The 21288-nt window shown below is 44.0% G+C and overlaps 1 protein-coding gene across 2 annotated transcripts; it reads left to right on the top strand.

Annotated features, from left to right (window-relative positions):
* Window positions 1-82: 82 nt before the first annotated feature.
* On the top strand, window positions 83-20291 carry DDX25 (DEAD-box helicase 25). 2 transcript variants are annotated; one of them, XM_025464991.3, is made up of 12 exons: window positions 83-229; window positions 812-878; window positions 1131-1175; window positions 1677-1812; window positions 3376-3468; window positions 3553-3655; window positions 5126-5240; window positions 6424-6601; window positions 14439-14676; window positions 16207-16369; window positions 18427-18615; window positions 19996-20291. In XM_025464991.3, the coding sequence occupies exons 1-12, from the start codon at window positions 167-169 to the stop codon at window positions 20055-20057; spliced, it is 1452 nt and encodes a 483-aa protein (XP_025320776.1). In that variant the 5' UTR covers window positions 83-166; the 3' UTR covers window positions 20058-20291. The 2 variants fall into 2 exon arrangements, with proteins under 2 accessions (XP_025320776.1, XP_025320777.1); XM_025464992.3 differs by lacking the exon at window positions 83-229 and adding an exon at window positions 337-429.
* The last annotated feature ends 997 nt before the right edge of the window (window positions 20292-21288 follow it).

Genomic DNA, 21288 nt, shown 5'->3' with positions numbered 1-21288 from the left:
GCCCCCCGCCTCCCCGGAGCTCGTGCGCCTGCGCGCCGCGCCGCGGCAGGTCGAGGGCGCGTCGGCCCGCCCCCGGAGGAAGCCCATTGGCCGCGCGCTGCGGCCGGGCACGGCCTCGTGCCGGGGGAGGGCGCACGTGCCGGGGGCGGGAGCTGCGAGCGCGGCTATGGCGTCGTTACTTTGGGGAGGCGACGCCGGGGCGGCGGAGAGCGAGCGGCTGAGCAGCCATGTAACCGCCGCTGAGCCGGGGAGGGCAAGCGGGCGGGGGCCAGGGCCGCACTCGGGGGGCGGGGGGAGCCCCGCCGGCGTGCGGAGCGGGGTGTCGAGCGGTGGAGGGGAGACGCGGCGCGACTCGGGCAGGGCCCGGGCAGGAGACCCCGAGACTCGCGAGACGAAGACCCCTAGGAGTCCCGGGAGGCCGAGCCGCTGGTAGCCCCAACTAGACCTTGGAGTTTTTTCCGCTCTCCCCGTTTGACCATTGAGCCTCGGCTCCTTCCCGCTTACCCACCACCGCGCGCTGCCGCCCACCTGCCCTGGCTCGGGCCGTGACCCCGCGCCCTCCCCACCCCCCCAGGACTGGCCACGTTTAGATTAGAGGAGCCCTAAGGTACAGGGGCGGCGGAAAGCCTCCTTCGATTTTAGCACGATTCACAGAGGTGACCTCGTCCTGAAAAGACTCCGGTGTCGGAATCCGTAGCTGACCCCGCAGAGGCAAAGAGCATTGGGGTGGGACCCTCCCTGCCCCGGGGGGAGCATGGGCTGCTGGCTGGCTGGCTTCCTAACCCCGGCTGAAATTTGTGTCTTTCGATAGTTCTCAAACCTCATCCATCCCCGGAAGAACCTTCGGGGTATTAAGACCACTACGGTCCCGAACGTAGGTGAGTGCTGTTGGATAAAGCAGATGGGCCTCCGTTAATTAAAAAAAGCATCGCTCTCCTCGGGGCCCTGGCAACCCAAACGCCTCCGGCTCCCATTAATTTAACTGCCAAGGCCCTCCGCGACCTGCCTGTTGTTTTATCCCATGCTTTCCCCTGGATGCCCCTTGCACACCGAGGAGTCAGTGAGGGTTTGGGGGTCATGCACTTTACCTGTCTTGTTCGGTACTTACTGTTTCTCTTCCATCCTTTTAGATGGTTCAATTAATAACACGGAAGAAGATGATGAAGACGATGTAGGTAGGAGATACATTTATTTGCATGCACCTAGCCCTCTGTATCATGATTTTTACAGTGTGGGTGAATCATATAATCTCGGTTGGAAAAGAGCTGTTTTTTCTTCTATTTTCTTTATAAATAGTGACTATCAGAGAAATACAAAAATTAGGAGTAAGGCCATATTTCTGTAGGGGAAGTTGATATGGAATGTGCAGGAATGGGTTAAGAGTTTTCAGCGGGCAAGGAAAAATTAGGCCTGGTGGTGATAGATGTAGGCTTGCTTAAGGTCAGAGGTTGGTGCAGCTGCAGAGCATAAGAAGCTGGATTCTCGGGTAAAAAAGGAATTGTCGGTGTTAAGTCATTCTTTCTAGAACCTTCTTTTAGAAGAAAGATGAGAGTAGGAGCAGTTGCTTGATACACAATCTCTGAACGGGAAGGAGCGATTTATTAGATATCACTTAGAAGGCTGGATTTTTCTCCTACAATATATCCTTTTTATTATTATTATTTTTGCTTTTCTAGTGGATTTGGCAGCTAATTCACTCTTAAACAAGTTAATCCGGCAGTCCTTAGTAGAATCCAGTCACCGAGTTGAAGTCTTACAAAAGGATCCCAGCTCTCCACTCTACTCAGTAAAAACATTTGAAGAGCTGCGGCTGTGAGTATTTTTTACTCATTTAATGTTGGGAAAATGCCAGAAGGAATGGTACAGAACAATCTGCTAAATAATAAAAACCCTCAGAATCCTCTTCATGTTCTAATAAGCAGTATTAAAGTGAAATGTGCACATTTTGCATGCAATTGAAATGTAACTCAAAAAGGAGCATTAGGATACCTGAGTGTGCAGTAAATGGAGAACATCTTGAAAGTAAAATATTTTAATCTTGCTGTGCTAAGGGGGCTAGCTAAGCTCGACAGAGCCGTGTTGCTATTCTCCATACCATAATACAGATGCAGGGACGTCAATGGACCACATATCCTCCATCCCTCACTGTAGATAAGTTATAAGCTGTTATCCTCCTAATTATGTTTTATTTCAGATGGTATTCAAATGAATAACTTTCCCAAATGGGTTTGCATTTCCTAGGTATCTGTCAACTCACATTAAGGAAATTTATTTTAACAGGAAGAGTTACTGATAGGGACTTACGTAAAGGGGAGAAATCCAAAATCCCAATGCCCCAAACTGTTCTAGGTGGAAGGAGAAGCCTACCTATGATTAACAGTTGGCTGCCAGTAATCTGCCAATTAAGCAAATGCAAAATGTGCGTGTATGTCATTGAAGGTGGAAGTGTTCCAGCCTACTTCATTTTATCTTCCTGTCATCTACCATGAGACACCAGGAAAGATGTGTTTAAAACTGATGGCTCAGGGGTGTGTCAGGGCTCAGTCAGTTAAGTGTCCAGCTCTTGGTTTCAGCTCAGGTTGGGATCTCAGCCTTGTGAGATTGAGCCCTGAGTTCGGATCTCTGTTGGGCATGGAGCCTGCTTAAGATTTTCTCTCTCCTGCTCTGCCCCTACCCACCCCCCATCTGGCACCCACTTGTTCTCTCTCTAAAAAAAAAAAAAAAAAAATTGGCTCATAGGATGAGGTAGTAATGTGTCTTCCACTTCTACACAGAATTGATGTAAGAATTACCTCAGTAAAATCTGTCTTCTCTGAAAATAGCTGTTAAAGAACCAAAGTTTGTCATTCATGAAAAAGAATTAAACAGTATGGGCATCTGGGTGGCTCCATTGGAAGAGCATAGGACTCTTGATCTGGGGTTCATGAATCAGAGCCCCATGTTAGGTGTAGAGATTACTTTAAAATCTTTTTTAAAAAGGATTATACAGTAAATCTCAGTTTTCTCCTTGTATAGAAAATAAGACTCTTCTGGCAAATTGATACATTTCTTTCAGATGAGTTTTTCCTTTTTTTTTGGTTCAACCAAAAGTTCAATGTTAGGCTATTATTACTGTCCTCAGCATAGGCTTATAGCATAGCGTATTATTGGAGTGGTCCATACATACAGCCATGATTGTGTGTGCTTGGGAGTCGAGGTATAAATTGTATATTTCTAAATATTACTTTTGAAAAATTGTATTTTTCTAAATATTACTTTTGAAATTTAGTTGCAAAGTGGCTTAATTTAAAAATGCACCCTTTTAGTTTGTATTTCTGAGGCTACTGACCAATCATAGGCTTTAAGTGTTTGTTTTTTTTTTTTTTTTTTCGATAGGAAGGAAGAGTTATTAAAAGGGATCTATGCAATGGGATTTAACAGACCATCCAAAATCCAAGAAATGGCTCTCCCTATGATGCTGGCACACCCGTGAGTTTCCAGGGCAGTGCTGTTCCAACTTGGTTCTTAGTTTCCTGTATGCAGTTTATCCCAGATGTCTCTTCTCTTCTACAGACCCCAGAACCTCATAGCTCAGAGCCAATCTGGAACAGGAAAAACAGCTGCTTTTGTCTTGGCAATGCTAAGCAGAGTTAATACCTTGGAATTGTTCCCACAGGTAAGGAAAGGCTGAGGGAGAAAGGGGAATGTTTGCAATGCCAATGCTATTTTAGTAATGGGCGATATTACTGCCATGATATGATAGCATTTAGAATAGAGATTCCTTCATAAAACCAGAGCTTTGGGCAGCAGTACGGGACAGTGACGGGAACACGGGCTTTATGGTTTGACTGGTTCCAGTCCCAGCCTCTCTACTTCCTAGTAGAATTGTTAGGTGAGTTAGTAGGTCTTTCCATCTCTGTTTCCCTGTCTGTAAGGATAACATCTGTAAAGGCATGGATCCTTCTTGACTCTGAGCAGCACATTGCCTGGCTTGTTGAATGAATGAATGGCTCATACGATTGTCACGTAGATTAAATAACGTGCCTCTTTCACACTGTGCTTGGCCTAAAGTGAGCATTCACTGGTGGTAGCTGTATACCTTTAGGACGAGAGAATCACCCAGTCCACCTCCTCCTTTAGCAGAGGGGAGTCTGGGGCTTGGAGAGGGGAGTGTCTCACATGGGATCACAGATGTCAGAGAGCGACTGAGCAGGGACTGGAGCTGCGCTTGCCCTTCTCTTGACTTAGCTTCCACTCATGGAAAGTGTCTGGCGTTCTTTCCCTATTTCTCCAAACTGTACTCCTCAACTCGTTTGACAGGCTGACTACCTGAGTATTGAACCCACCCCCTGGCTGTGGGGAAAACAAGGGTTCTTTTGGGAAACTTATAGTTTGATCGGCAAGATAAGCTGTGGGTGTGAATGATGCTGGGCGTACGAAAGTGTGTGCCTTCTTAGGTCCACTGACGTATATATTCAGGGTTTGATATCATGAATAAAAATTCTGGAAAAGCTGTGCTTGAACCCATGTTGAGAAATGTGTGTGGAAACAATTGTTAGCACTTGAACTGTGTTTTCCTCTCCTCTGTATCACAGATCTTTAATTGAAGCCCGTAAATGCATTACATATCTACCAGTTTCTTCCATCAACATCTTCATTTATCAGCAACCACCAGATAAAGGGGGATGGAAGTAACAGTTTTAGGAAATGTTCAGCCAGAGGTGATGTAGTGGATTGGATCAAGCAGGGAGTGTTCTGGAAACAGGCAGACTTGTAATAGCAGGCAGGAAGTCATGGGGGTGATACTCAAGCGGTGATGCGCCTTGCATTTCCTTTCTTCTACATTCCCAGCCTCCCTGCACCCCACTGTCTCCCACAGAAAAACTTGATCTGTGGTTCTTCATCACTCTTTAGAAAGGAATATATAAAAGGTATTTCTGTATCCTTCAGCCCTTCTCCCCTCCATACTCAGCGTTCACCTCAGACCTATCAAGTGCTAAATCACGTTCAACCGAAAATACCACATTCAACCAAAATCTGTCTCCCAATTTTGCACACATGCGTCTCCCTGTACAGATGTTACTTGTACTTCAGATGTGCATGGTGGCTTGTGTGAGCCTTGGGACCTCCCCCTTCTCTCTCACAGTGCCTCTGCCTAGCTCCTACTTATGAACTGGCTTTGCAAACTGGTCGTGTGGTCGAACGGATGGGAAAATTCTGTGTGGATGTTCAAGTGATGTACGCCATTCGAGGGAATCACAGTATGTACCAGTAAGCCAGGCCTGGCTGGTTTTCTAAGTCCTGACTCCACCACCACCAAGCATGTTCTGTACCTTCTTGGCTTCCTTGTCTCTAAAATGGGAGCTATAGCAGCACCTGTACAAAGAGCTGAGATTGGAATTAAATGAACTGATGCAGGTGCAGCACTGCAGACATGCCTGGTGCATAATAAGGATCCCGTAAATGCTAGTCACACCATTTCCACATCTTGCAAGACACTGCTTTTGTATATTCTTTTTTTTTTTTTGAGGCTCAATTGTTTTGTGCAGAACAGCTTGTATTCTTTAACGCTTTCATAAAAATATTACATGTCTGTAGCAGAAAAAAAGTCTTTAAAACATGGAAGATGGGAAGGTAAAAGTGAAACAAAGTTCTTGTTTGTCCTCCAAAAACCAATTTCCAAGGATAACTAGTTTTTTTTTTTTTAAGATTTTATTTATTTATTCATGAGAGACACAGAGAGAGAGAGGCAGAGACACAGGCAGAGGGAGAAGCAGGCTCCCTGCAGGGAACCCGATGTGGGACTCGGATCATGCCCTGAGCCAAAGGCAGGTGCTCAATCACTGAGCCACCAGGCGTCCCTAAGGATAACTAGTTTTATTCACAGACCTTCATTGTTTGCTTCCTTTTTTCAGTTCACACACATATGGATGAACATACGTATATTTGTTTTTGTAGAGCATTTACGACAATGGAAGCATTTTTTTTCATGGTGTCTAAAAACATACATGTTTTGAACATCTTTCCATGTCCACACATATGGTCCCACCTCCTTGTTTTGACTAACTTCATAGTATTCCATAATCTATTTAATGTAACCTTTTGGTAGACAGTTTTGCTTTTTTCCATTTGGGGACAGTTTGTAGATTTTTTACCACTGTGCCGGTGTTTCTGTAGGGCAGTGGGATTGCTGCAGGGTAGCTTTTTAACTGACCGTGGGGCAGAATCATATAGGCGGGACTATTCTTACTCTAAACCTGGAAACTGGGGAATTTATCCAAAAGCTCTGCAAAATCAAAATTTGCAATGACCTTTAGGGTTTGCACTTGGAAAATCATCACGAAATATACTTTCGCCTAAGGAGTCCTGTGTTTCGTGGCCTGGAATTGTAGACTGTTAGGGTTGTTCGCATCTGAAGGAGTCTTTGAACCCTTTTCTCCCTAGTTCCCAGAGGCACCGACGTCACCAAGCAGATTATAATTGGCACTCCTGGGACTGTCCTGGATTGGTGTTTCAAGCGAAAATTAATTGATTTGACTAAGATTCGTGTGTTTGTCCTGGATGAAGCGGACGTGATGATCGACACGCAAGGATTCTCAGATCAAAGCATTCGTATTCAGAGGTAAGTTTCACATTCAGCCTTTTCCTTCCTGGATCTTGAGTCTGGAGGGGGAGTTTCATTTGTCTCCTCCCAATTGTCTTCACTACTTAATTCCCGGCTTCCTTTGCCTTTAAAACAAACTTGGGTGTTCAGTAGTTTCACCAGCTCCGCAGGTCCTTAGATTGCTGTCATTTTCCCACCTTAGTAATCTTGCCCGACTGCTTTCGTTTTCACTACAGGCCTTCACATGGAACCCACGTGGTGGATCGGCACCAAATTGTGCCACTAATTTTTCTGTTAAGAGCAAAAGTCTAAAGAGAGTTTATTAAAGCCTGATAATCATCAGGCTATTGTGAGGATAACTGCTGGAGAGTAGAGAATAGAGAACACAGTAACCTGGAATCAGGAGCCCCATGAACGAGTCCTGACATTTGTCAAGTCTCATTTGTCAGGTAAATCCTATTGTTTTCCCAAGCCTCTCTCAGGATTACCCAAGAGTCTTAAATTTACAGATTACCACCTCACTGGTTCAGAATTTCTGGGAGTGGGCTCTAGGAATCTGCATCACGTACCATTAAATAAAGCATATGTTCAGTGTTAAATTCAAATAGTACTGAGGGATGCCTAGATGGCACAGTGGTTTTGACTCAGGTTGTGATCTTAGGGTTGTGTTTGTGCATGCACGCGCGCTGTCTCTCTCTCGCTCTCTCTCTCTCAAATACAGCTTTTTTTTTTAAAAAAAAAAAAAAAAGCTAGATAGTACTGAAATGGCCACTGTAATGAACAGTGGCCCCTCTGCCCTATCTTCTAGAGAATACTGCTCTGTTTTGGTACTAACCCTCATATAAACCCTTAAATGGCTATTTTTTAATGTGTCCCTGTGTCTGACTGCTAGTATAGGAGGTGGGAATCCAGCTGTTTTGTACCTCCACCCTCTCCCACCTTCCTGTCCCCTTTGTTGCCTCTCTGTGGTCATATCACAAGAGTTGCTACAATAACCGTTGTTATCATTAGGGCATTATAAATATTGCTCACTATTGTGCAGTAGATTACCATAGCCATATTTGTTTCTGTATGGCTGTTTCCCCTTAAATTAATAACTGCCTATTTTCCTTCATTGGGTTAGCATCACTGGGTAGGGATCTTTAATTTTTCTCTGCCTATTTCATCATATTGTCATAGATCAGTGATATCTCCATATAGGCAAAAACATGTAAAAACTCCATCAATTTCTTTTTCTTCCTGAAACTCTTGCAAGCTTGCTCCAATTTCAGTCTGGACTGGTTGTGAAGCTGTCACCATAGTTCTTCCTGACCCTCATTTACAGTTTGGAATCTCCTGTTTTCGGGGTCATTTTTATTGGTTTACTATCCGTATACTCGGTCTTTAGGAGGGTATTCTCTAATGGCTTCCTTTTTTTAAAATTTTTATTTATTTATGATAGTCGCACAGAGAGAGAGAGAGAGGCAGAGACACAGGCAGAGGGAGAAGCAGGCTCCATGCAAGGGGCCCGATGTGGGACTCGATCCCTGGACTCAGGATCACACCCTGGGCCAAAGGCAGGCACTAAACTGCTGAACCACCCAGGCATCCTGAAAATGAACTTCCTAATGTTCTTTTTAAGAAGCCATTAGAGAGGGATCCCTGGGTGGTGCAGCGGTTTGGCACCTGCCTTTGGCCCAGGGCGCGATCCTGGAGACCCGGGATCGAATCCCACGTTGGGCTCCTGGTGCATGGAGCCTGCTTCTCCCTCTGCCTGTGTCTCTGCCTCTCTTCCTCTCTGTCTCTCTCATGAATAAATAAGTAAATTTTTTTTTAAAAAGAAGTTCATTTTCCATCTCCCACAGGTCTGAAAATGTCTTCATTGTGCCTGTAATCTGCTCTTTTGATTGGATGTGGAATCCAAGTTAAAGAATTCTCCCAGTAAATTCAGAGTCAGTGGTGAAAACAGAAATTTTTAAAATAGTCTGATTAATACTCTCTGTTCCATTGCTTTGCTGACAAGTTTACTGTCATCCTGATCCCCCAACTTTTGTATGTTATCTGTTTTTTTTCTCTCTAGAAGCTTTTGGAATATTCCTTCTGCACAGTATTCTGAAACTTCTCTGTGATATGTATTGGTTTGGGTCCTTTTTTTTCTCATCCATTGTTCTAGACACATTGGGCACTCACTGTGTTCATTTTTTTTTAAAGATTTTATTTATATATTCATGAGAGACACAGAGAGAGGCAGAGACACAGGCAGAGAGAGAAGCAGGCTTCTCGCAGGAGCCCGATGCGGGACTCGATCCCAGGACCCCAGGATCACACCCTGGGCCAAAGGCAGACACTCAATCGCTGAGCCACCCAGGTGTCCCACTGTGTTCATTTTTCAACCTTGTTCCTGTCAGACCTGAGAAAATTTTTTTAGGTTATTCTTTCCCTACAGTGACCAACATTTTAGAGAACAGGACACAGTCATGCCAGACAAAAGAAAAAAAAAGTCTATATGATAATATAATATAGAAAAAACAAGTCATTTTTTTACATAAAATATACATGTTATTAACATAAAAATATGGGAAACACATGTTTCTTTAAAATTCTATATCATTCTATATTTTTTGTTACTAAATGCTACTACTTAAGCAAAACAATAACTGATTAATAGGGACAATTAGTCATAATTATTAGTACAACTAATTAAATGGATAATATGTATGAGAAAGACATAACAGTGTTTTATGTCATCTTCAACAGCATTTATTTTAATCTTAAATTATTCTGTGCCATTGTACATTCTTAAGATATTTAAATATAAGACTTTTTATGAGGAGAATGTGACTACAATAGGACTAATTAAACAGTGTTACCTGTGTTTAAAGACTAAACCAGTGGTGACCTATTTCTTTTTGTCTCATAGGTAGGCTGTTTCTACTCTTTCACTTTCATCTTCCAGTGATAACTGCAGCCTTCTTTTTTTATATGTGTCAGTAAAACAATACATTCCAATGTAAAATTCATTTTGACTTGTAGCTCTGGTCTTAGCAAGCTCACGCTACCCCTGGTATTAGTCCAGCGTGACGTCCTCTTCACAAAAGTGTTCAAGCATGGACTATTTAAGAGTTTACTTACTAGCAACAGTTGGTTTTTAAATGCACAAGAATTCGTATCTAGCTTTCTAGAAATGTCCACATCAGCTCTGTCTTCAGGCTTATTTGGTAGACCAGCTGTTTGTTCAGATCCCTCATGTCTATAAATCCACCATTTAGATTGTCCACGTCTAAAATGTCCATCCATCATTTTTAAATGCTCTGAAGTACCTTAGCTACTATTGCAGTTCTCAGGGGAATGGCGGTGAAGGATGGGAGCAATTTAAGCTTGTGAAATCAGGAGCACCTGGGTGGTTCCATTGGTTAAGCCACTGCCTTTGGCTCAGGTCATGATCCTGGACCCTGGGATTGAGCCCTGCGTCCAGCTTCCTGTTCCTGTGAGGAGTCTGCTTCTCCCTCTGCCCCGTCCCCTGTTCATTGCTTGTGTGTGCTCTCGCCCTCTCTCCCGAAATAACTAAAATCTTAAAAATGTATATTTAAGCAGTAAAATCAAAGATGGATTCTGAATAAGTTACATTGTTTAGCAAAAGAATGAGAAGGTCTTGTTGAACTGAACTGCCCTTTTCTGGTGACATTTTTTGAGTTTTGCAGCAGCCTTATTTCTTTAAAAAAATGAGTTGTTTTTTGTTTTTTGCTATGAACATTTGTTATATAACCTGTCAGTAGCACCAGAAAGCTCAGGGCATGCAGTCCATCCTTTTTGTCTGTACCCCTGAAAGAATCTTCACAGGTTATCACACAATTTTGGAGAAACAACATATCATTTCTGTTTTACTATAATCCTTTCTTCTGCTTTGAAGATACGATTTTATGACCCGCCAGCATTTTAACTCTTTTCTGTGGCCTCAACAATGATAATCTGATGGACAGATGTTCAAGGTGACTCTCTTCTTCCATTTCCATACAGGTAAAAATTTTACTAAGTGCCTCTGCAAGTTTTGAGCACACTGAAAAGTAAACAAAAACTCTGACAACGAAAGCTCAGTGTCACAGTTAAGCATGATTCACCTTTTGGAAGTGCTGTGCACAGAGTATGTGGGATATTTAACTGGCAAGATCTTTTCATTTTCTTTGATAAGTACAGACTGACTGGAATCTGCATTTGCACTGTGCTGCACGTGCAGACAGTTGAGCAAAAGCTAGTTTGTATTTGGATATGAGATCAGCAGTCTTCTGTTTTAGATTTTTTGGTGTCTTCTTAAAACTTCTTAGAAGTCACAAAGATATTTTGAGCTCCATTTTTCAAGTCAAAGTACCTAAAAAATAGGGGGGAATATATTTTTTTGCTGCTGTGACCGGACATATCATCCTCTATAGTGTACAAAGTGTGATCATTGATAAGATCTTACAGAATTAGCTCTACACTGACTGCTGACAGTGGTAAGACATCTGAGGTCAGAATGTCTGCGTTTGTTCCCCCACAGGACATTCTGCTTGCAAACACTGATGCAGGAAATGTAACTTCACTAAGTTTCCTAGAGATGTCAAGGGAAGAATGCAATGATGCATGTCCATTTGTGTGTTACAGCGAAACAAATTCAGCATCCACTGTTTCCAGCTGAGCTCTGTGTACTTTAAAAAGGAAAAAAAACTTGGAATTTGGAAATGTTGCCTGTCTCATCCTGACTTTGGGAGGTTCAGTCTCCATATGTGCTTTTCATGTCTCCTTCCCCACCGTGCCTTGCACTCAGTTCGGCCCGTCATGCAGTACTTTGCCCTGTTTTTGGTGTTCATCTCTTTAACCTAGTTGAATGTGTCCTTCTGTCTGTCATTAAAATAACACATTTGGCCTTTTCGGTCTTGTCTGGGTTGTCCTGGCTTTCTCTGTTTCTTCTCTGTAACTTCCTTTTCTTGTTATGGATGCCATATGCTGCTGTTGTCTCTCTGAGGATGTTAATTATAGTATTTAAAATTCTTTTCTGTTCTCAACATTGGCTCTGAATTGTCTGTTTCTTCTTTTGTTTGTTTGCTACGTCTCTGTCTCTTATGATGGACCTTTCCCCCTCATATCTGGTGATACATGGCTAGTCTTCCATAGTCTGTATCAGTACCCAAGAAGCTTATTGACAGGTCCAGGTGCATGGCTGGGGCTTGTGACCTGGGCAGCTCCCCTCTAAGATGATCATTACCTGCGGATTGTTAGGACTATGGAATGTCTCTCATCTCATCCCTAGGAGACATACACTTGGCTACTGGCCTCTTGGGAACAGGGCCAGGGAATGGGCTGGGCTGCATATTCTCATATGCATATTTTCACTCCCTATTTTCAGTGATCTGCTTTACTTTCACCTTCTTCTGAGGCTGGTATCCCCAAGGGATTTCTGCACAGAATAAACCTCTAGTCTCCTACTTGTACCTGCTCAGCTGCCTGAATGAAGGTGGGATTCATCTGCTCCTTATACACATGCTCAGCCAGTCTTCCTATTTAAAGTAATTTTGGCCAAAGATCAAGTAAGATTTCCTTCTTACCTCCCCTTACCAATAAGTGTTAGTTTATGTATAACCGAGAATGAAAGATTCAGAATTCCATGAAAGATCCAGTAGTCAAAAAGGGCTTTCTACTCAAGAGAATATTAAGTAATAATTAGAGCATCTATATTGGTTGGTCATCCCTCCATTGTTGATTTTCTTCCTTTTGCTTAAAAAGATTAAATCATAGTCTCGTCCCATAGAAAAATACATATTTTTTAGGATTTTATTTATTTATTTATTCATGAGAGACACACACAGAGGCAGAGACATAGGCAGAGGGAGAAGCAGGCTCCATGCAGGGAGCTTGATGCGGGACTCCATCCTGAGACTGCGGGATCATGACCCGAGCCGAAGGCAGACACTCAAACCACTGAGCCACCCAGGCATACCTCGTCCCATAGAAATATAATGCAAGCCACATGTGTAATTTTAAATTTCCTAATAGCCACATTAAAAATCAGGTGAAATTCATGTTTTATTTAGGCCAATAAATCAAAAAATAGCATTTCAATAAGATTAAATCAGTTTAATCACCAGAAAAATTCTTAATGAAATGGTTTATATTCTTTTCTTGTACGAGATCTTCAAAATCCAGAGTGTTCTGCAGAACAAGCCCATGTTTCCTTTCCTTGTGTAATCTGTGTACGTTGTCTTTTTGAAATGAAATGGTGCAGGATGCCTGGCTGGCTCAGTGGCTGAGCGTCTGCCTTTGGCTCAGGGTGTGATCCCGCGTTGAGCTCCCTGCTGGGAGCCTGCTTCTCCCTCTGCCTATGTCTCTGCCTCTGTGTGTGTGTGTCTCATGAATAAATGAGTAAAATCTTTAAAAAAAAAAAAAAAAAGGAAGGAAGGAAAGGAAAGGAAAGAAGGAAGAAAAAAGAAAGAGAAAAAGAAATGAAATGCTGCAAGCCTTGGGATGCAAGTCCTGGCACCATCTTTTTCCAGAGGAAGGACTGTGATACAGGGGATGGCCAAGAGAGCCCCCCTCACCACCCTGCAGCAAGCTAATGCATAATTTCCCTTGTTTTTTCTAACACATCACCCCTGCTTTCTCTGGGCCCTGGTCCTTGCAGCTCTGAAAGCTCTCAGGGGTTGTGAGGAAGCCACTGTCTTTGCAGCTCAGCCACCCTCTGCATCACCATGTCCACCTGTAGCACTCCGTGAGGGCATCATCCACATTCCCATCTTCCAGAAACATAATAAGATACCTCATCCACCACTTTCTCCTCTCCTCTTTTCCATGTTGTTATGGGTTTGTATCTTTCTCTTTATTATCATATTAGTTGTATGTGGGAAGCTGAGGAGGTACATACGTGTGTCACAGTCTACCATACTTGCCCAGAAGTCTGTCAGATTGTTACTTGGGAAAGCTCCCCAGATGATCCACGCCCCCCAGCTTGGCGTAGTTAGTGCCTGAGAGTCGCCGCACTCCACGATCTCTCCCACTCTCTTTCAGCACTAATGACTTATCTTTTGGGTGCTCTGTCGTCTTCCCAAAAGTGGTGATTTTTGTCTGAAATAAAATTAAATTAAAATGTATTTATATGTAAAATATGTTCAGAGAAATACATGAATCACAAGTGTACAGCTGAGTGAAAATTCAAAGAGACTGTGTTGGTGTGATAATGGCCCAGACCAAGAAATAGAACATCACTGGCTCTCCAGAGATCCCCTACGGCTCCTTTCCTATCACTAGTCCCTGCCCCAACTCTCTCCACGATTGATTAGCCTCTGTTCTGACTGCTAGCTCCATAGACTTATTTTGCCCACTTTTAAACTTTATGTAAATCATCCCTGTGTTTGTTTTGGTCCACCTCAAGTTTTGCATGCAGTAGCTTTTCCCCTTTGGTTCCCCTTTTGTTTCCATCCAGGTCCTTCCCATTCCAAATAAAGATAGTATGGCTGTTCTTTTCCTCCCAAGAAATGCAACACCTGCCATTGAATAACTAGCCTGTTTCCTTCTTCCTGTTTAACTTCGTGTGAGACAAATACCATGAAGAGTATCTAGACTGACACTCATGACTCCTGCTTCTGCCTCTCTTAAAAGTGGCATGAAACACCCCAGACCTTCCAAAAAACATATCTAAACTTAGCTCTTAAGCTCCACATTCAGCAAGTTCTTGGTTCTGGGAGTCAGGGAGGCAGGACACATGGCCCTTTGCACAGAGGCAGAGCTCATTGCAGGCGGCACCTCACCCGCTGACCCCTGGTCACAGTGGCAGGACCTGCTCGAAGCTGCCTCGGAGGAGGGCGACAGGGACAGCCGTGGCTGACGGCGTCTTCCCTTCTCTCTACAGAGCTTTACCCTCTGAGTGCCAGATGCTCCTCTTTTCAGCGACCTTTGAGGACTCTGTGTGGCAGTTTGCAGAGCGAATCATTCCTGACCCTAATGTTATCAAGTTACGAAAGGAGGAGCTGACCCTGAGCAACATCCGACAGTATTACGTGTTGTGTGAGAATAGGAAAGACAAGTACCAGGCTCTGTGCAACATCTACGGTGGCATCACCATCGGCCAGGCCATCATCTTCTGCCAGGTAATGGAGCCAGGATCTGTCCTTGTTGTGCCTGGACTTGGCCTGGCCACAGGAGGGGAGGGGACGGCCTTAGGGCCAGGCACCCTGCCAATACGTTGTGTACAGGGCATTTAATATTCAGAACAATGTAGGATGGAAATGAATCTGTGTTTTATGGATGGAACCTGAAAAGATTAAGTACTGGAATAGGACTTGAAGATGATGCTAAGTAGAGGGCATTAGTTTAGGAGGATTGCTCCTGACGCTTCCCCATATGGGTAGATGTTTATTGTGGGGTTTTTATAGATCCCCTTTGTCAGATTCAGAATGTTCTTGTCTGGTTCCTTACTATAGTAAAGTAGCCACTCTATCACTCACTATTAATATTGCCCTATTTTTACTTGCATATTAATTTTTTTGCTCTCCCGATGTGTTTCATGTTCACGCATTGGCTGTATTTTCTCTCTACCACGTGAACACTGCAAGCACTATGAGCACAGGACCTCATCTGTCTTACTTTCGTAGCCCCACTAGAATGGTACCTGCTGGCACAGGGACGGCACTGAAATGAAAATGTACGTGTAGAATGAAAGAAAGCTCGCATCTGCCATGAAACCTTGAGCAAGTGACTCCCATTTTTTGTAAGCGTTGGGTTTGGGACTTTTTAAGTTTTTTAAATGAAATGAGGTAGCTATTTTGTTAAATTGTCTTGAGCACAATTACCATAATGCACGTAAAGATTTGAACAAGACACCGGGCAGAAATGAGCACTCTTACAGTGCCTGTGGTTATTCCGTTTCATCCTCATGCTGCCATGTGAGAGAGGTGAGTGTTTTATTTCGGCTTCGTGACTGAGAAGCCAAAGCTCCTGCAGGTTGAGAGGATATGACCCGGAGGAGCACAGGAGGTGCCCGTTCTAAGGATCTCTAGGACTTGAGGGAGGGGGAAAGCTAAACTCCCATGCAGCCCTTTCTGGTTTTCCCACCCTGCATATGTGAGCATTGCAGACATACCCGGTGTGCTTTGACTTGGGGTGCTCTGCTGGTTTTTTTGTTTTGTTTTGTTTTGTTAATTTATTTTTTATTGGTGTTCAATTTACCAACATACAGAATAACCCCCAGTGCCCGTCACCCATTCACTCCCACCCCCCGCCCTCCTCCCCTTCTACCACCCCTAGTTCGTTTCCCAGAGTTAGGAGTCTTTACGTTCTGTCTCCCTTTCTGATATTTCCCACACATTTCTTCTCCCTTCCCTTATATTCCCTTTCACTATTATTTATATTCCCCACATGAATGAGAACATATAATGTTTGTCCTTCTCCGACTGACTGACTTCACTCAGCATAATACCCTCCAGTTCCATCCACGTTGAAGCAAATGGTGGGTATTTGTCGTTTCTAATGGCTGAGTAATATTCCATTGTATACATAAACCACATCTTCTTTATCCATTCATCTTTCGATGGACACCGAGGCTTCTTCCACAGTTTGGCTATTGTGGACATTGCTGCTATAAACATCGGGGTTCTGCTGGGTTTTGTGTTTTCATGTAGACTCGTCGAAATGCCAAGTGGTTGACTGTGGAGATGATGCAGGACGGCCACCAAGTGTCTTTGTTAAGCGGAGAGCTGACCGTGGATCAGCGAGCCTCCATCATTCAGAGGTTTCGGGATGGGAAAGAGAAAGTTCTTATAACAACCAATGTCTGTGCTCGAGGTATGTGTGTGCGTGTGTGCATGTGTGTCTACACACACATTTAAAATCAAATTTATTGAAGTATAATTTACAGATGATAAAACTCACTGATTTTAAGTATACAGTGAGTTTTGACAAATAGTCATGAGACTATCACCATAATCAAAGTACAGAACCCTTCCTTCTCCATCCAGAACTTCCTCGTGCTCTTTTGCAGCCAGCCTCTTCCTTTCATCATCTGATGCCTGGCAACTCCTGATCAGATTTCTGTCTCTTCCAGAATGCTATATAAATTAAATCATACAGTAGTTAGCCTTTGTGTCCGACTTACTCAACTTGACATAGGCTTTTGAATTCACCGGTGGTGTGACCTATACCAGTAGTTCAGTCCTTTTTATTGCCAAGTGGTATTCCTTTGAATGGATGTACCACAATTAGTTCATCCGTTCACCAGTTCGTTGATGAATATTTGTAATGTTCACAGTTTGGGGCTATTTTGAATAAAGTTGTAGTAAACGTTGAGGTATAGGTCTTTCATGGACATGTTTCATTTCTCTTGGATAAATACCTTGGAGTAGACTGAGTCATATGGTAAATGTACGTTTAGCTTCATAAGAAACTGTAAAACTGTCTTCCAAAGTGGCTACTGTTTTTTTATTCCCATCAGCAGTGTAGGAAAGTTCCAGTTGCTCTGCATCCTTGCCAGCAATTGGTATCGTCACTCTTTAATTCTAGCCATTCTAGTAGATGTGTGTGATATCTTTTGGGGTTTTTAAACTCAGGTTCCCTAATGACTGATAATGTTGATCATCTCTTGAAGTGTTTTTAATTTCAAAAACTGTTGACTACTTGCAGGAAGAAATTCTTTTTTTCAAGAGATGGGCCTTCCTACATTCGTCATCCTTCCTGTACCCTTGCCTAGAACCTCCCCACACTCAAACCGTGTTTCCTAATTCATTCTTAGTTCAGCAGATAGAAATGAGGACCTGCCATGCTTGTGGAGCTCAGCACTATGGAAGAATAGCCTGAAAAAGGATGAGTTTCCAGCCCCTTGGAGCTCAGTGCCTAGAGGCTTGACTGTCCAGAAGCAGTGCTGTCCAATAGAACTTTCCACATTGATGGAAGCGTTCTACTCTGTGCTGTTCAGTTGGTAGCCACTGGCCATATATGGCTGCCAACACTTGAAACATGGCTAGTGTGAGTGAGGAAATGAATTTTTAATTTGAATTAAAGTTAACCGTATTGGGTGGTATGACTGTAGACCTTGGAGGATAGAGGGCACCAGGAACTCCCAAGGAGGACGAGGATTATGACCCAACTTTCTAATGCTGGGGGACAGAAGCACGGGGAATCTCCGAAGTCTTCTAGCGGACAGTAGATATGAAAGGTTCTGAAGGAAGGGTAGGGATTCCAGTTTGGTAAGAATTGACAGTTTGCTTGTGAAATGGCACTACTGTGAGACTAGTGTTGGATTTGAGTCAGGAGTAGAAGAGATGAGACTTCAGGTAGTATGGGAATCTGGAGTTGTTTGTACTTTATCCTGGGCCACTGGGGCAGTCGGGTCCTCAACAGCAGTGTTCTCAGCGTTGCCATGGTGACTATGGTTGGAGAGATCAGAAGAAGAGAGAAGGGAAGTCCAGCTGGAAGCTGTTGTAACAGTGAGGCAAGGCATAAAAAAAGACCTGGGTGGGATGATGGCCAGGGCATGGGGCTGAGGGGGATCCTGTGAAAGGTAGAGGACACTAGAGCGGGGGCCTGCTGGGGGCTTAGTACAGTAGGAGTGGAGAGGAGGCAGTGGCTCCATGGGCTTGGGGAGAGCCCGGGTCCACAGCACACACACAGCTTTTGTACCTATTTAGATTCTGTGGAATTAGCTTCTACTGACACTCTTAAATCTATCATTGTAGGCATACTGTGCCAGCAAACTGCCTGACCAAGGTATCCGCTTCCATGATGTAAAGCCAGGTTTTACTGGTAAATTGTGGCTTTAAGGACAGTTTCCTTGGCAGATATGGTTTGTGAATAGGTGTGTCCTAAGGAACCAGGTGCAGGACCCTACAGCACCTCTCCTCTTCCAGGGATCGATGTGAAGCAGGTCACGATTGTTGTGAACTTTGACCTCCCTGTAAACCAAGCAGAGGAGCCAGACTACGAGACCTACCTTCACCGCATAGGGCGGACAGGACGCTTTGGGAAAAAGGGCCTGGCCTTCAACATGATTGAAGTGGATAAGCTGCCCCTGCTCATGAAGATCCAGGATCACTTCAGTAAGTAGCACCTTTCACAGTGGGAACCGCGGACCCTGCTGATGGTGACACTGATGGCATGTGTCACGAACCTTGCACCCAGAGGCTTAGGGTAGCATGGCGGGGGCAGGAGCCAAGGAGTAGGAGGCTTCTGATTCACACTGCCAGGGTTCCTAAAGTGAGACCATTGGTTAAATCATCCATATAGGGTGTGGCTAAGGAACAATTTAAAAATCAAGCAGAATTACTAAGAATTCAGGTTTATGTTATTGCCCATTGTGGGACCTGGGGCAGCTTTTCACGTCCTATAAAGCACCTTCCTAAACAAAGTAATAAAGTCCTTTATGATAAAATTGTCCCCAGCTTCCTCTTTTATTTACATTTGTCCCTTCCTCCATCCCCCATCCAAACAAGGCAGGCTCTGATAACCTGCTGGGGTTCTTGGACTGGCAGCTTGCCCTCTGATGGAAACTGGAAGCGTGACCTAAACTGAGGTGTCCACTTCTCAAATTAGTCCATGCCCCAAACCCATGGATAGGGCAGGGGAGCCGGGAAAGAGGAACACAAAAATGACCCTGAATATATCTTCGCCTATTTGGGAAATGGTACTTAACTTTTGTGGGAAGAATGGAAACTATCCTGGGGAGGTGCACAGAAGTGCATGTATGCAGTTTGGAATACAGTTCTGAAAAGTCTGCAGACTGTAGCACGTCTGTGGCCCTGCAGGGAAGTTGATTAAGCACCTCTGTGTTAGGAGAAGCAAGGAGGGATGCAGGCAAAGAGAACTCTTGCTATGGTAAGTGCGTTATGACCTCGTTTTGAGAAGTGACAGTGGAGGAGCCTTCACCCCTCTCCCTGTTGCCTTCCTACACCCCCTACACATACACTCACCCCACACACACCCACTTCATTCCTCCCAGCACAGCCAGGCTCCCTTCCCAGGCTCCCCTCACTTGCACTCTGGTCTATTTCCTGCCCCAGGGTATCTAGACCTCTGTTCTATTATTTGGTGCATTTGATGTTACTTTAGTCATTCTTATTTGATTATTTTGATGCCATCTCTTCCTTAACTGATCTCGAGAATGTTCATCTCTTAAGGCTTTCCATGCAGCGGATCACAGGAACACATATTTGCAAAATATCACTGTCTTCAGAAATTCAGAGTTGAGGGGTGCCTGGGTGACTAAGTCAGTTAAGCCACTACCTTCAGCTCAGGTCATGATCTCAGGGTCCTGGGATCAAGCCCCATGTTGGGCTCCCTTCTCAGCAGGGAGTCTGCTACTCCTTCTGTCTCTCCCTGAATAAATAAATAAAATCTTAAAGAGAATCCGGAGTTGAGTGGAATGACATTCCATTTAGGCCCTGGGCTCAGACTCGTTCCATTCTCTTTCCTTCTTCTAGACAGCAGTATTAAGCAACTCGACCCTGAAGACATGGATGAAATTGAAAATATTGAATATTGAATATTGAAGACAGAACTTTATTGCTTGTGAAATATCCTAGTTTATGTGAGACTGTCCCAGTAGGTTTCAAAGGTAATTTTTCCCATTGGGGCTTTTTCAAAGTGAAACTGTTAAATATGGCAAAATAAATGTCATGGTAGCCTTAGTCTTAAGATCTGAGGTTGTTTTGAAACCAGATTGTTATGAAGCACATGATCTTTTTGAATAAAAAAGCAAGATTATTTCTTACTCTAATCTCACTGCAGGTTAACACCTTTGTGTGGGCTACTGGGATGTTGCAGGACTTCGTTTAAGGATCTGAGCACACTGTGCCTCTTGTGAACATGTTACGGTGCCACGAGATGGCAGTAGAACTTCACTGGTTTCGGAATATGAGCTAGTGGAGCCAAGAAGCCACCCAGCTCTGCCTCACTCACAGGTCGCCCTTTCTAGCCACTCACTCACGTCCTTCCCCCTCACATATCTGCTCCCCTCTGCAGGCATGCTCGGGAACAAAGTGTGTGTGTGCGCACACACACACAGACGCATAGACACACATGCACACACACCTACCCATTAGGTGGGAGTGCAGGGTGAAACCTTCAAAAAAGAAAAACAGTTTGAAAGAATATTTTACTTTTCTAATGTTTCAATTGACCTACAGAATGTGAAAATATTTTCTCTGCTTGGCTTCTTAATATGTTCAAATTAGAGCCGATTTAATCCATCATCAGCTATCTTATAGTTTCTCGAAATGTGGCTTTGTTATAGACATTTCTTCAAAACAGGTGGTGGAGGGGACTATTTGCCTTGTAAAAGAAGTAACATTTCATTCAAAGTATATTTGAGAATCCCAGACGTTCTCCTAGAGGTCCCATTGAGATGCTTTTCATTTCTCACATTTGCTGCTAACAAGTGAAACGGTGGGCTGGAGGCAGCCGGGGAAATTGATACTCTCCCAGAAAGCTGAGCAGGTCTGCAGCCTGCAGCTAGAGCCCAGGCCCCGGCTCTGCATCCCACCAGAGCCCCACCTGCAGGCACGGGAATGCCCCCGTCCTCCTGGCCTGGAAGGGTATTTCTGGGGTATCTCTTTTGGTATCCTACATGCATAGCTCCCTGCCCATGTTTAACCCCGGGAGCAGGGCTCAGAAATACATGAGAACCACCCAGGTGCCTCATTCCGTGGCAGACATTTATTGTACACCCTTTACGCCAGACACCAGCAAAAGGGAGATGAAAAAGATGTTCTAGC

Source organism: Canis lupus, chromosome 5, assembly GCF_003254725.2.
Source record: "Canis lupus dingo isolate Sandy chromosome 5, ASM325472v2, whole genome shotgun sequence".
In the NCBI taxonomy this organism is placed as follows: Eukaryota; Metazoa; Chordata; class Mammalia; order Carnivora; family Canidae; genus Canis; species Canis lupus.
Note: the sequence above shows the minus strand (reverse complement) of the source record. Positions and strands in the feature narration are given on the sequence as shown.